Source organism: Microcaecilia unicolor, chromosome 11 (genome assembly GCF_901765095.1).
Source record: "Microcaecilia unicolor chromosome 11, aMicUni1.1, whole genome shotgun sequence".
In the NCBI taxonomy this organism is placed as follows: domain Eukaryota; kingdom Metazoa; phylum Chordata; class Amphibia; order Gymnophiona; family Siphonopidae; genus Microcaecilia; species Microcaecilia unicolor.
Window position 1 is genome coordinate 4884140 of NC_044041.1, and position 16255 is coordinate 4900394.

Here is a 16255-nt window from a genome sequence, read left to right on the forward strand (position 1 = left end):
AAATTTGTCTTAAATCCACCAAAAGATTATTCAACTGCTTAGTTCCCTGATGTCCAAAAGAATTATCAATTTATGATTTTAAACAAACAGATTTTGCTGAAGGAAAGCCAAGGTATTATTAGGAAAGGAATGGAAAACAAAAATGAGGATGTTATAATGCCTTTTTATTGCTCCATGGTGCGATCGCACCTCGAATATTGTGTTCAATTCTGGTCGCCGCATCTCAAAAAAAGATATAGTGGAATTAGAAAAGGTGCAGAGAAGGGCAACGAAAATGATAAAGGGGATGGGACGACTTCCTTATGAGGAAAGGCTAAAGCGGCTAGGGCTCTTCAGCTTGGAGAAAAGGCGGCTGAGGGGAGATATGATAGCGGTCTATAAAATAATGAGTGGAGTTGAACGGGTGATGTGAAGCGTCTGTTTATGCTTTCCAAAAATATTAGGACTAGGGGGCATACAATGAAGCTACAATGTAGTAAATTTAAAATGAATCGGAGAAAATATTTCTTCACTCATGGTGTAATTAAACTCTGGAATTCATTGCCAGAGAATGTGGTAAAGGCAGTTAGCAGAGTTTTAAAAAGGTTTGGACAGCTTCTTAAAGGAAAAGTCCATAGACCATTATTAAATTGGACTTGGGGAAAATCCACTGGGAAGCAGTATAAAATGTTTTGTACTTTTTTGGGATCTTGCCAGGTATTTGCAACCTGGATTGGCCATTGTTGGAAACAGGATGCTGGGCTTGATGGACCTTTGGTCTTTCCCAGTATTGCAATACTTATGTACTTATGTAAGTTTCAACAAAGATTTGTACCGGGAATGTGTATGGTTAATTGAATATGAGAGAAAATGAACCAAACCTTGTTGACCCATACCATATAAAGTTTTATATACTAATGTCAGCAATTTAAAATCGACACTCTCTTTAATACGGAGCCATTGCAATGGTGGCAACACCAGAGTAACCCAATCATATTTTTTAACTCCAAAAGTTAGATGAGCTGCAGTGTAGCCCATAGTTTTGCTAAGATCACACCATACCAAGAATTATAATAATCTAATTGAGGTAATTGCCTGAACCACTACCCAAAAACTTTCGGAAGTTAAATATGAAAGTTTTGTACACAATTGATGCAATAAAAAGAAATGTTTTCCTTACAAGTTTATCTGTATCTCAAAAGATAATTTAGAAACAAGAAATATATCCAAAACGTTAGAATTCTCCTCTTCTGTATCGAGCACTTCCCCAGCACAGTCTTTCTTCCGATAATCCGATCTGAATTCCCAAAACAAGCCAATTGTAATCCGTTGGGTTGGTCGTGAGCCCTTGGGCCCTGGCCGAGGCCAGCAGAGCGCCGACCCAGGCCAAGGGGAGACCGACCCACCACCACACACCCCAGCTACCCAAAACCCCTAAGCTACCCTCCCCTGCAGTACCTCAGGAAGAAAGGGAAATAGGCATACAGGCGGGCCTCGCGGCCGAACCAGAACTCAGGCGTGCAGAGCCACTCGTGCGGGCCTCACGGCCAAACTGGAACCCAGACACACACAGGGAGGGGTGAAAGAACTCTGAGGGCCCCCCGGGCTCCCAAAATGTCAGACACGCGCTAAACCCCATCAATAGGGCAGAGGGAATAACAAAAAGAACCAGAGCGGGGCCACACCCTCCCCGGGGCCTAGCGCGGGGCAGGGGAGCTAATTCAACAAGCCAAAAGGGGTGAGATAGCCCCCTGCCAGAGGCCAGAGGTACAAGACACAAAAGGGAGGTAGAAAGCCCTTGACTCAATCCCACTGAAGACAGAGGCAGAGACACAGTATACAAAGTACACAAAGGGTTAAACTCACTGAGCCAGCAGACCCAGGGAAGAGAAATCCTTAGAGTAAACAATCAAAGAGAAAGCTCCCAGGGGAAGCAAGGCAGAGGCAGGGACACAATACACACAGTACACAAAGGGTTAAACTCACTGAGTCAGCAGACACTGGGAAGAGAAATCCTTAGAGTAAGAAATCCTTAGAGTAAACAATCAACCAGAGGAAGCTCTTAGACAAGCAGCCTAGCTGAAAGAGGCTGAACAAACCCCAGCCCCTACTGACAAACAAGCAACTGGCTTCCCTCAGCGAACTGCAGGCAGAAGGGAAGCCCAGCTGGAGGCAAGAGAACTGATTACGCACACACGCACAGGCTGGCCCCCAGCTAACACAAACAGAAGGGAAAGGAAAGAAATCCCAGGACAGGAAAGCTCAGATCAAAGTCAGAACAACAAGGTACTGACAGAGGACTGGATGGCTTTAGTCACACAGGGAATGTAACGCCAAAGCAGCGTAAGAAGCAACATGCAGGCTAAAGTACTCCCCACTGATGTCAGCACAAACCCTGGCAGCCAATCAGAAGAGACATCCCCCCTCTCTCCCTGCCAAACTGGCAGAATCATAACACCAATTTTCTTATTTAACTTCAGAAAGTTATTTTATTTATTTATTTAACACATTATACCCCACATTTTCCCACTTAGTTACAGGCTCAATGTGGCTTACAGAATACCGTAGAGGAAGGCTCCAGTTCGGTAAAATACAAATACACAAAGTAGTAAACCTATAAATAACATGAGTATACGGTCCATAGTTTTGCTGTATCACAGGAAGTAGAAAATTAAGTTGGGTCTGAGGGGTAGGTCTTCTTAAACAAGATGATTTTCAGTGACTTCCTGAAGTTATGAATTGATTTCACGGTTATATGTCTAATCGTCTATCAATCAAATAACGTACTGGACAAACCCGTTCATGTCTCCAAAATTCACATATGCAGGACTTAAAAATGAAAATATCAGCATAAGATAGCATAAAAATACCCAGATTAGACAGTATTTCCCCCAGTGAACTCATATAGACCCTAAACAGCAAAGGTGAATAAGGGGAACCTGGCGGAACTCCACAATGAGCCTCCCCATGTTGCTGAAACTGAATTTTGACCCATAACGCAGTATTTCCTTTTGTTCAAAAATTCTGAAAACCATTTCAGCACGTTACCTCCCATGTCCAAAGCACCAAATTTACTTAACATTTGATACTTATCAATGACATCAAAAGCCGCAGATACGTCACCCTGTGGTAAACATGTTTTTTTTTTACCACAGCATAAAACTTTTCTGATCTCGGTCATTAATGTCTCTGTGCTACGAAATGGGCGGAAACTATGTTGTGTAAAATGCAAACAATCCTTAGAGAATATGTAATCTGAGAGCTGCTGAGAAAACTGCAGATTTCACATTAGCTTGCCAGTGAATGCTGGCTACTGGCTGATAATTTTCTACCTTAGTGAGATCTAATCCTATTGTTTTGGGAATTGGAGTAAGTATAATATCAGTTAACAAAGTAGGATCTGAACCTTCTTGCAGTGTTGATGAAATTAGTTAACCAGTGGGAAGTGTCACTTGGTAATTGTTTTAACAGAAAAGATGGACATATATCTAAGGACAAGATTTATGTAACACCCTGGGAACCCATTGATCAGAAACTGGTGAAAATACCTCCCAGTATCTATCGCCTGGAACACCGTTCAGACTATGCCTAGACATCACCTTAGGCAATATCTTTTGGTTCATGTGGACTGAAGGTTTGTCCTATCTTATCTACCTTGGATTGAAAAAAAATCATCAGCGGAAGGTTGCAGAGAGTTTGGTACAGATGATACTGAATCTAAACTAGGCAAGTCAGAAAAAAAAAAACCTTAAAATTTGATTTACCGTATTTTTCGGACCATAAGACGCACCTAGGTTTTAGAGGAGGGAAATAGGAAAAATTTTTTTTTCCTTTTTCCCTCCTCTAAAACCTAGGTGCTCCGGTGCGTCTTGTCCGAGTTCGGGATCGCCCTCCCCTACTCACGTCATGCGATGTTCCCTGGTGGTCTAGTGACGTCGGGGCAGGAAAGAGCCCCCTCTTTCCTGCCCAGCGCGCTGCTCTCCATCCTCCAGTATGCTGCCTGACGGTCTCGGCGAGATTCAAAATGGCCACTGAGACTTCAATTCTCGGCGGCCATTTTGAATCTCACCGAGACCGTCAGGCTGCATGCATACAGGAGGACGGAGAGCAGCGCGCTGGGCAGGAAAGAGGGGGCTCTTTCCTGCCCCGACGTCACTAGACCACCAGGGAACATCGCGTGACGTGAGTAGGGGAGGGCGATCCCGAACTCGGGGGGAGGGCGATCCCGAAATCGCTACCTTCGGACTATAAGACGCACCCCCCATTTTCCTCCCAAATTTGGGGGAAAAAAAGTGCGTCTTATAGTCCGAAAAATACAGTAATTGAATTATCTGACCTGTTTTATTTTGTTCTAAAAAAAACAAACAATTTTTTTGCCTTATTAGTTACTAACTTGTATTGTTTAATTAGTTTCTTCCAATCTAAAAAAGACTGATCATTCTTTACTTTCCTCCACTTCCTCTCCAACCTCTACTGCAAGTTCTTTTAAGAGTCAATTCCTTATTGAACCAAGGAGAAGAATAAACCCTTTTACTTTTGACTTTCTATCAAGGGAGCCACTTCCTGTAAAACTTTAGTGATTGATGCATTCCAGTCTTCTGATCCTGCTAATCTTAAAATTGTGAGCATTAGAAGACTGCCTAAGTCTTTTCCCATACATGAGGCAATGCATGAAATAGTCACCCCGGACGCTACCTTTTGAATGACGAGGGCTTTGTGCAAATAGTTACAAGTGAGGCATATTTTCAAAGCACTTAGCCTTCCAAAGTTCCATAGAAACCTATGGAACTTTGGAAGGCTAAGTGCTTTGAAAATATGCCTCAAGGTGGTTTTATGAAGGCTGGGTGTGCATATTAATATATTCAGAAAATAATAAAAGAATAGAAAAGAATATGCTGTGCTGCTCCTCCCCCACAGAAGGAACCTCAACTTTACAGGTTTCTGAATTTATTCTGATGAAAATTTTCAGGAGTGGTTTGAAAATTGATGGCCCTTAACTTCCTTTAGACAAGAGACAAGAATGGAGTCTCTGAGAGAGGAGATGCCGTGTAGTTTGTGCTGTTAATAGTGAGGATAGTTTTCTGTCGGCCTGTGGTACTTGCAGGCTTATGGCTCTTTTATATTCCCCAGGCACATTTTCAAAGGGATACTCCCTAGGGAATTTCCAGCAAACCAGACTCAGCAGGGTGTCCTTTACCCTCCGCATGCTTTGCAGTTACATAGTTTGTGGAGTAAAGCAGCGGAAAGAAAGCACAGGGATTTCCCAACAGAATCACTGTGCTGCTTCCAATCTGCCTTGGCTTCTATCCTTTTTCCATGCTAGAAGAAGCATACATGTTAACAAAGCATGTACTTTTACCCACGGAAGGCAGGGGCTGTTCTCAAAGGGACTTTCTTTATCTTGTCCTGATGCATGGGTTTATGCCTTCCCACCAGCACTGATACGAGTGGTGTCACTGGAAAAGTTGTGTTCTGTGTATTTATTTATTTTTGCAATCAATAGATAAATACACAGAACACAACTTTTCCAGTGACATCACTAGTATCAGTGCAGCCTAGGAACTTGTTAGTCTTGGACTGGTGCATCAGGATGCCTGGACGGGGGAGCCCTGAGGTGGAGACTGCAGCTGTGTTGTTGGACTGAGCAGAACTTGGTGGTTGGAGTTATCAGGGGTTGATTTTTCTGTACCTGTGCTCTGACTGAGTAGGTTCTTGCTCTGGTTGAGCAAGGCCTTGGGGGTTTTTGGTTACCCTCTGCTATGATTGGGGGTATGTCAGGGATCCCCACCCCACCCCACATGCCTTTTCTACAAGGTGTTGTGCCCATAAAGGTTTTTTTTTTTTTGGAAAAGGGAGAACTCCAAAGAAGGAGCAGCAAGCAGCAGTGGGGTTTTCCTTTGCAGTCTGGGGCCTTCCTTCCACAGTCAAGTCAGCAAGTGCTGAGGAGAACAGTGGGTAATGCCAGTGTGGGAATGGTGTTGTGGAGCCACAGGAAGTGGTACCAAAGTAGCACAGCCGGCTGCTTCTGTTTTTCTATGTGATTGAGGCATGGAGGAGGTGAATTTCACAGCAGGGAGTGTTGATAGGGATTCATGGCCTGCCTTTCCCCTGGTCTCTGGGAGACCACACAGTGCCTGCTACAGCTGGAGACCATAGAGTGCTAGGAATGGCAGTCACTTTAAATTTTGAGAATACCTCTTCCTTGCGGAAGGGTTGGTTCCAAACATGTACCTGCAGCCTTTTGGGAACCCCTAGAACTCATTCCTGAGGAAAGGGAGTCTCGCAGCATCAACTCTCTTTTGGATCTCTCTCTCTCTCTGTCTGCCTTCAGTTTTGTTGTCTTTCTTCAAAAGGCCTTCTGTGTTGTACAGACTGTTTTGGGGCAGCCAAAACCTGCCCTGGGGATGTCCGAGAGAGCCCTGCTACTGGACCCATTGCTTCCAAGAGAAGCAAGCTGTCGAAGGAGCTGAAGGGCAAAGTTTGTGGACTTATCCCTTTGTCTTCCATTTTGGAGGGTCTTGAGAGGAAGATGAAGGAGCTGGTAACTTCCTTAGTAGCCTTTAGCCAGAGGAAGCTAAGCTTTTTCTGTGGAGGATAAGGAGCTACTCTTGCCTTAAGGAGGCATTTCAGGTCAGGGAGCAACCAAACTCACCCAACGCCAACTAAATAACCAAAAGCACTGACTCCTCAGCAGCGACTCGTTTCACATGAGCCTGTCACTCATGGCTCACCTAGCCTCTTAATCGGGTCAACAACATGCTTTGACTTACTCGCATAAGAACATTTTCCATTTATTTTATTTATTTAAAAATAAGTCATAAAGATTTTCATGTGTAATAACAAAGAGCACTTATCTCAAATTGTAGACTCAACCCTGTAATTTGAGATAAGTGCTCTTTGTTATTACGCATGAAAGTCCTTATGACTTATTTTTCAATAATAAAATAAATGGAAAATGTTCTTATGAGAGTAAGTCAAAGCACGTTGTTGACCTGATGAAGAGGCTAGGTGAGGTACGAGTGACAGACTCATGTGAGACGAGTCGCCGCTGAGGAGTCAGTGCTTTTGGTTATTTAGTTGGCGCTGGGTGAGTTGGGTTGCATTTTGATACCCCCACCTTGAAATCTTGCCTAAACTTAGCAATTTGATTGCATGTAAGGGAAGCAGGTCTTCGACCCTTCTAATATATTTTGGGAAATATGGGACCTGCAGGCCAAAGGATGATGCTTTGTTCACTTCTTGTTCTAGCCCATGGTTCCCCAGTGAGAGTCAGCGGGTCCACTCTGGGGTAGTTCTAGGTTTTGGGAAGAGCATCTTCACAGCAGTGGATTCTTGATTGGTTTCTAAATGGGTATGCTGTGGCTTGCAGCGCTCCAAATTTTGATGCCTTTATAGCATTCTCCTGCAGTCTTTCTGTCTTTTTTTTTTTTCTTTTCTTGCTCCAGTGATAAATACGTCTTCAGTTGTATCTGGAAAGTGAGCACTGTTCAGTGCCGCAGGGTCTGAACAAGCTTATTCCACAACCTAAGAGCACCAGTGGAGATGGTACAGGCATGCACTGCAGCTGAACCACCTCCTCCCAAGCTAGGGTCCCTAGCAACATCTCATTCATTTTCATCCTGCTAGACCAGCCCAGACCAGTGGGTTACCCCACACTACCAGCATATGGAGGCAAAGACCTGAGTTTCCCAGTGACGTTGCCAGTATTTCTTTGTCTCCAGCAGATGGTGCAGATTGGACTGGTGCAGCAGGATTTGACTTTGGGGCTTGATTCCCCGGGGCACAGTCTACAGCTTCTGGCCCCATGATCAAGTTCTTTGGCCAGTAGAGACTCTCGAGATTGGTCTGCAAACCTTTCCCTGATTGTCAGGAGGAGTCCTTCTCTTTAGCCTCAGGACCTGGCCTGTGGGACTCGGCTTGGTGAGACTTGACTGGCGGTAGTCCCCTGGAGCTGCTGCTAGTGGGGGTGAACTGTTCCTGTTTTGATGGTCTCACCATTCTCTTGGCCTCCTCCCTCTGGTATTCTTTCTTTTTCTGGGGCTTTTGTCCTAGGGGACTGCCTTGGTGGTGAAAATTAAGTGTTGCAATATTTTTTTTGTTAAAGAAATCAAAAGAGGAGAGAGTAATTAGGCAGATAGATATATCAAAACTGTGGAGTCTCTAGCAGGGGCCAAGTGCTTCAGCTTGGCTATGGTGGAGCTGAAGAAGGGCATGCTGGAGTAAGGGGGTGGGCACCAGAAGCTCAGCTGTGGCTCAGGGTATTGGTTGGCTGTGCTGTTGGGTGGAAAAGTATCTGCAGGTGAATTCAGTGGCACATACAGCCAGATTGGAAAATGATATGGAGACTTACACACAGTCATTAAAATTATGGAGGGTCATGTGTCTAAATTGCTAGATACTTACCTGGATAGATATAACATTTTGCATCCAAGTTAGTCGGGCTTTCGCAAAAACTATAGCACCGAAACAGTGATAGCATCTATCATTGCATACGGTAAAGCATTGAATCACGGACAAAATGCTAGTTAAATTCAGTTCTGTTTATCTGCTGCACTTGACCTTGTCGACCATAATATACTGTTGTCTAGGTTGAGTGCCTTAGGATTGGGGGAGAACATTCTGAGTTGGTTCAATGGTTTCCTTACCATTCAAAGTTACGGTGCATAAAGCAGGCAATCTATCGGCAGGTTGGACCCTGGGTTGTGGGGTCCCACAGGGCTCTTTGCTTCCCTGTTGCTCCAACCTTTGGGTTCACTGCTGGAAAGATTTAGAATACCTTTTTTTTTTTAAATTTATGTAGATATCACCTTATTTTTCCCGATAATTGGGGATTGGAGTAGCACTTTATCAGAAATAAGGAGTCGCTTACAGGCTACTGAGGATTGGACCTCAACTCACAGACCTGGAGCATTCCTGCCTACATGCATAAGTCTCACTAATTATCCATCATAGTATCAAAAAATTCCTATTGTTAAAATTCCTTAAAATTAAAATCCTTCAATAGGACAAGACTTTGGATAACATACCACCAGTCTGGCAACAAGGATTCCTAACTCATGGAAGGAAGATGCTGGGTCATTGGGCAGCTGGTAAACCAATAACATCACCAACTCCTAATTAATATGGGCTGAATTAATAAACTCCTTAAAGGGAGTAAGGAACAGCTGTCCAGTTTATATGTTTTAAAGTAGTATGCACTATCACAGCCAATCAATACTTGGTTCTGCCAATATTTGATAAACCTAGATGGGCGTAACACTGTTCTCAGTATTGCTTCCTTTTCATAGGAACGTGAGAGTAGTTGTACTGGATCAGTCCAAGAGTTCATCTAACCTGATGCCAGTCCAGGTCTCAAGTACCTAGTAGAGTCCCAAAATGTAGCCAGATTCTATGATATTTAACCCCAGGTCTACCTTAATAATGGTTTATGGACTTTTTCTCCAGGAATTTGTCAAAATCTTTTTTTTTTTTTTAACTCTGCTACCTTAACTGTGTTTACCACTTGCTCTGCCAGTGAGTTCCAGAGCTTAACTATACAGTATTGTAGATCTTTAGGTCATATAGTATATTCTCCGAGGACAAGCAGGCTGCTTATTCTCACATGTGGGTCGACGTGGACCCGGGAACTGACATTTTGCCATAGCAAAGACAAAAAACTGTCCTAGAGGCTTCTGGTGTATGCGTGGACTTACTTCCTGCCTGCCATGTGAGTGCGTACCTCAGTTTCTTTTTTTCCGCGACGAGGTGTGGCAGGTTCACTCCCGTGCTCCTCTTTTTGGCCCAGGAAAAAAGTCTTGGGTTTTTTGAGATTTTTTGCAAGTTTTTTTTTCGTCTATTTTCTAGTCTTATTGACTTTGTTTACAAAAAAAAAAAAGTTAGGATTCCTTTTAGAAAATCCTCAGTTCTTTTTCCCAAGTTTAAGTTTTCTTTCTTTTTTGACGCGGCTGGTTTTTAGGCCGTGTGGTCTGGTTTTCTCCTTCTTTTTGTGCCCCTTTTTCTTGGCACAATAGAGTCCTTTGATTTCTCTGGAGCTGTTTTTCCTTCCATGTCATCGAGGACACCTAGTGGCTTCAAACATTGTACTCGGTGCAACCAGACCATCTCAGGTACCGATACCCATTCCTGGTGTATCCAGTGCCTTGGGCCTGACCACAGCCCAGCTGCTTGTGCTCTGTGTCTTCATATGAAGAAGCGGACTGAAGTAGCTCGAGAAGCCCACCGAGAGAAACTTTTTGGGGCTCGGTCCGGTCCTTCAACATCGACATCAGTACCGAGGTTTACGGTGTCGACATCGAGGAGGAGCATGAGAGGCTGCTGGGAGACCAAGTCGCGCTGGGAGCAGTGAGGTGTCGAGTGGGTCTCCACCTGTCTGGAGGCCTCATGCTATACAGGCCCCCCAGGACTGACCATCGTCAGACCCGACCCCGAGGAGACGTGAAGATTCCACATCGTCCTCGTCGGCACTGAGGAGCCTCGGTGACACGCATCAAGCGAAGGTGAAGAAGCACAGTCACTGATCTCCTTTGACACACGGTGCCGGGAGCTCCAGGGCATCGAGGGATTTGGCACTCAAGAAGCATCGACGCCGAGAGGATCACTCCCCCTCCATACAGGAGGTGCCAATGCGCCAGCCTCTTAGCAGCCCGGTACCTGCACCTGAGCCTCATCAGATTCTGCCACCGGCTGATCCACCGACCTCGCAGCTTTCGTCGATGGTCGATCTCGATGAGCGCATCTGGGCCCTACTTCCAGAACTTCTTGAAGGACTGCTACGCCATTCTGCTTCGGTGTCGGCGGTGCTTGCGCCTTCTGTGCCATCTGCTGCAGCGGCGTCTGGCCCTTCACCTGCAGTGAGATCCCTGTCCTTTGTGTCGGCTGCCACCCAGGTCAACTCCCCTTTGACATCGGCGGAGGAAGCTTTGCCGAAGTCCATGCGGGCGTCGCCTCTTGACATCGCCATCGAGGACGTTGATCCTTGGCGTCGAGGCAGGCTCAGTCTCGGAGTTGTAAGGCATGCTAGAGGTACTCATATATCGGAGAACATTACCAGATAGCAATCCTCTGAACACGTGTCTAGGGGGTGTACCTCTATAGCCCATATGACATGCTAGCTGTGTGAGAAAATGAACGATGCCACAGATGGAATATATATTATTATTTATTAGGTAAAGAAAAATATATATAAATAGTTCTGAAGCAAAGTGCCAAGCAAAATTCAAAAATAACTTGCTATAAAATTAGATTATCACCAAAATAGATTACTATCTGATTATCCTAATAATCCTTATAAGAACTTATTACATGTCTTATGCAAAATACAGTGATCAGCTGAATACACAGACCAGAAGTCCTGACGTAAACCTATCTATCTCAGACAAACTAAGGACTAATTATCCCCGACTATAGGTAATATATCCTGATATCTCACCTTGCCGTCTGTCTTAGACTCCCAATGGTTGAGAAGCAGATTTTTTACTGAGTCTCTAGCTGACAACCTCACCAAGCCTCCAAGTCCAGGAATAAGTCCAAGAGTTGAAATCTGGATGCAAATGGTAAAGTCTTAGATAAGGCCTGATGTTATGGCTGAGCTGGCCTTGTCAGTTCGTTACAAGGCACGCAGTTCACTGGTATAAGGAAAATCAGTCTCTTGCTCTCTTTAGAGCTTTGTATCCACCTGCAAATTCTCCGGTGTTTCTCTCTCTGGTCTTCTCTTCTCTTCTTCTTCTTCTCCTTCCAACTCAAACTTTCTTCAGTCCAAACCTTTGTTATCCAATCGTCAGATGATACCTGTGGACCAATCGCATACGATGACATAATGTCCAGCCAGATTCATAGTCATGAAGAAGCCTTTGTTATAGCCATGAAGCGGTTATCAATGGCATGCAAACTCCTTGTCTGATTCCATTCTTTTGGAGCCCTGGGTGATTTTCTCCTCCAAGCTTCCCAGGAGATAGCAGCCAGTTTGCAGCACAGAATATGTCCTTAGATGAAATAATCTTGCAGTGCTCAGCAGTAATTTTCCTTTGCAAGAAAGCTGGATTCTGATAGTTACAGGCCACTGGCTGTAGAATCCATATTGTTATAAGAATGGTTCAGGCTTGTATAGGCCAAGACCAGCAAAGGTGAGATCTCAGGTAAATACCCCTACAGAGTTCCCTTAGGGAGGTACTATCCGATACAGAAGAGGAACGTTCATAAGAGAAGGAGATCCCAGATACTTTTCTTCTGATGAGTCGTATGGGATTCCCTCTGAACCTTCCCCTCCACCTGAAAGGAGACTGTCTCCTTCTGAGAGTCTTTCTTTTACATTTTTTGTCCAGGAAATGTCTACGGCTGTTCCATTCCCTATGGAGGTGGAGGATGAGCCCAAGGCTGAGATGCTTGATGTCCTAGACTATCCCTTTCCACCTAAGGAGGCTGTGACGGCTCCTCTGCATAAGGTACTGAAGGAAGTCCTTATGCGGAACTGGTCGTTCCCTCTGTTTGGCCCCGTGATCCTGACGAATGCTGATTCCCAGTATCAGATCCACGGTGAACCTGGGTTGATGAGGTCTGTTACCCCACAATTCCATGGTTGTGGACTCTGCCTTCAAGAGAGCCTATGCCTCGGTGCCCCCAGGCATAGAAGCTAGGACCTTGGATTCGTTTGGGAGGAAGATGTATCAGGCCGCTATGCTCGCTGCCTGTATCCAGTCCTACCAGCTCTTCACGAGCGTACACTTGTGGAACTTGGTGAGGCAGTTGTCTAGCTTAATCGATGCCCTCCCTCCTGAGCAGGCCGAGCCTTTTCGCCAGGTGGCCAGGCTCTCGCCTACTCTAATGCAACTTCCTCTTTTCTGCAGAGGTGGGAGTGAGACGCGCCTGAAGAGAAAGCCCCGATGTTGGCAGAAGGCTGTGAATTGCCGGTGCCGAGGGAGAACGCTTCAGGGCAGTAAAAATGACGACGCAGACGGGAGACAGCGGGCAGCAGAAGAAGAGATGGGAACCGCATTTCTGCAAATCCAGGGATAAGAGAGAGAGAGCTGCTCTGTGAATTCTCCAGAGGAGGGTATGCTGCTAGGTTATTCAGCTTCTGCATGATGGAATGGTGGTAATGTAGGGTTTGGGTGCAATCCTCAGGGAGGCATGACTCCCTGGTAGACCTTTCATCCTACGACTTAAGGGATTTTGTTCTATTCCAGTTGGGATACTGGTCTTCATCCTAGAGGTTTTGGATTTAAGAGCCAGTTTGGAGACCACAGATGGGTGAGGAAGGAGGAAGTTGCAAGTGGACATGTTCTGGTCCAGGGTTGGCTTTATATTTTAGGTCCAAGTGTCTGGATATCTCTTGTCTTGCGAATGCTGTCTGCCAGATTGAGCTGTAGATCTTGGAGTACTTGATGGGCTGGTAGGGCTAGAACCTCCTTCAGTGCTGAGAAATTGAAGAATAATGTTGTAATCTTGCTGCTTAGTTGTGACTGCAGTAGTTTCCAGTGACAGTGCCTTGGAAGTTTTTTTGGAGGAACTTGGAATATAAATGATCATCTTTCTGGGTGACCAGGGGGATTTCATGCAACAGATCTGTGAGATTTAGCAAGGCTGGTTGCTTGGTGGTGGTTGCAGCATTGAAAGATCATGGTTTGCTTAGGGTTGATAAGACATTATCTTTATTCTGGAAGGAGAAGACGTCTCAAGCACAGTTGTTAGGTTCTATGATAGGTAGATGATAGGATTGAGAGGCGTTGCTAGATGGGCCTGCTTTGATAACTGGGAGGCTGAGGTGCTGCAGCTGAGAGTAGAGGAGATTAGCTCTGACTTGCTTTAAGTATTTTGTAGTAAAACACTGCTGTGTCAAAGGAAGTTTTGAAGTAGTTGGAGCAGAGCTATTTGTCAGGGTACCCTGGATGGGGTTATAAGTTAGTAAAGGTGGTTCAGGCTATAAAATAGGCAGGGTCTAGCAGGTGGGACACTGGTTGGCATTTGTGTTTTCGGAGCAGGTGCAGAAGTTAAAGCTCTGGTCCAGCAGGAGCAACTGACCTTCTCAGTGGGTTGTGCAGTATTTTCTCCCTGCCAGGTTGTGTTGCCTCTTTTAACAGGGTCTGGATTATGTGGTCTGCCTGATGTGGGCCACTTTAGGAGCATGTGAGACAGTAGAGGAACTGTAACATTTTTCCTCAATCGCACTGGATGCAGGGCTGAGAGAGCCACAGTGGCTGACACCATGGGAGCTGCATGAAGTGATGAGCAACTGCAGCTGTGTGAAACTGCACCGAGTTTGGTATTTCGGGGACACAGGCAGCTGGTATGTTTTTAGCATCTGGTCTGCCAGGTGGTTTTGGACCTGCTGCTCTTGGTTTCCCTCCCACGGGTCTCAATGTTGAGCTTATTGAGAGAAAGGTGGACCTTGTGTTCTGTGACTGGGCACCTCATTGGTGCCTGGAGGGGTTGCAACATTGGCACCAGGCATTCTTTCTTTTATTACTTCCTACAGCTCAGGGGAAATATGATAGAGGTCTATAAAATACTGAGTGGAGTGGAATGGGTAGACGTGAATCATTTTGTTTACTCTTTCCAAAACTACTAGGACTAGGGGGGGTCACGCAATGAAGCTACTAAGTAGTAAATTGAAATCTTCCTTCCTTCCTTATCCGATCAGTCAAGTACGGCTCTTGGGCAGTCAGTTTGAAATCAAACCAGAGAAAATACTTCTACACTCAACGTGTAATTGGAAGTTGTTGCCAGAGAATATGGTAAAAGCAGTTAACTTAGCAGGGTTTAAAAAAGGGTTGGGTAATTTCCTAAAAGTCCATAAGCCATTATTAAGATGGACTTGGGAAAATCCACTGCTTATTTCTAGGATAAGCAGCATAAAATCTATTGTACTGTTTTGGGATCTTGTTAGGTATTTGTGACCTGGATTGGCCACTGTTGGAAACAGGATACTGAGCTTGATGGACCTTCAGTCTGTTCCAGTATTGCAACTCTTATATTATTTTCTCATTTATATATTTATTGATTGAGTGATTTATTGCAAGCAGTGAGGAAAAACAGGAGAGCAAGGAAGACCAGCCTGAGGAGAGGGAGAGGGAAAGGGGACTTGGGGTTAACACAGGAATACCTGCACTTGCTCAGGGGAGCCTTCCAAAGGCACCCTTGGGCAATGGGAGAACACCACACACCAGGAGTTGTAAAGATGTCATCGTCCATCAGTGGATGACAGAGGACCTACATCTGTACACTTCTCCATTGTACAACAAATTTTGACTTTGTAGTGAGTCATATGGGGGTAGAGACTTGAGTCCTAACAGCTTGGGTTAATGGAGAAGGAAGTGGAGATAGTTGGTTCTGTTCAGTCCCTGCTCGCACTGAACTGATCCTTAAGTGAGGTTCTTTCTCCCTCTGACTGCAGCTTCCCATCTCACCTGTCACACTTTTACATTCTCAGGTAAGCAGATTCAGGTGCTGTCTGGACATAAACAATGGATTTATTGCTGCTCCATCTCCCCTGATTGCAGCATGCTGTGCTCCACCGCAGGCGAGAACTCGGTAAGTTCCAGCTTCAGCTTTCTGAACAGGGAGGTAGGCCTAGGCCTACGGGCTGCTGGTGGCAGATCAGGATAGAAACTCTTCACACAGCAGCCGTGTCTGCGTTAAAGCTTCTCTGTTATTTGTTTGTTTGTTTTTTTTAATAACATAAGTGATTCTCTCACTGAACTGTTATTAATATGACATAAATAATAGAGGTGCATATTGAGGAGACTCAAGGTAGAACGTCTTTGATCATTCTTGTTGCTTTGGAAGAATGTTTGTTTTTAATAAGGACGACTGTGACTCCTGGCATTTTCCTGTCAGGCCTATAAGAGAGATGCAGTGCTGCACTTGGGAGGGAAGAGAAAGGGGTTAAGGCTGAAGTTGATGTGCTATGACACAGCTGAAGGGAAGGCAGGGTGCTCAGTCTGCTGGAGATGCAGACCAAACTCCCCCCCAGGTGTGAGATGGTGCATCAACACACCATCCCCTGCCTTGACAGCATGGAACTATCACACATGGGGATGGAGTGGAGATCTTCAGTGGCGTACCAAGGGGGGGGCGGTGGGGGCGGTCCGCCCCGGGTGCATGCTGCTGGGGGGTGCTGCGGCGCGTGCCTGCTGCGCGAGTTCGCTAACTTCTCTCGTTCGCTGCAGCTCCCTCTGCCCCAGAACAGGTTACTTCCTGCAAAGTTAGTAAACTCGCAGCAGGCGCGCGCTGTGGCACCCCCCCCCCCAAGCGGCATGCACCCGGGGGGGGTGCCTTTCGC

At 45.5% G+C, this 16255-nt stretch overlaps 1 protein-coding gene across 3 annotated transcripts in view; it reads left to right on the plus strand.

The window, feature by feature from the left end:
- Nucleotides 1–16255, plus strand: part of LOC115479546 (WD repeat and SOCS box-containing protein 2-like) — a 77659-nt gene that overhangs the window by 41343 nt on the left and 20061 nt on the right. For all 3 annotated transcript variants that reach the window (XM_030217507.1, XM_030217506.1, XM_030217508.1), the window contains one exon: nucleotides 15404–15504. In XM_030217507.1, the coding sequence (XP_030073367.1) occupies nucleotides 15404–15504 (101 nt within the window). The remainder of the gene's footprint in view (nucleotides 1–15403; nucleotides 15505–16255) is intronic.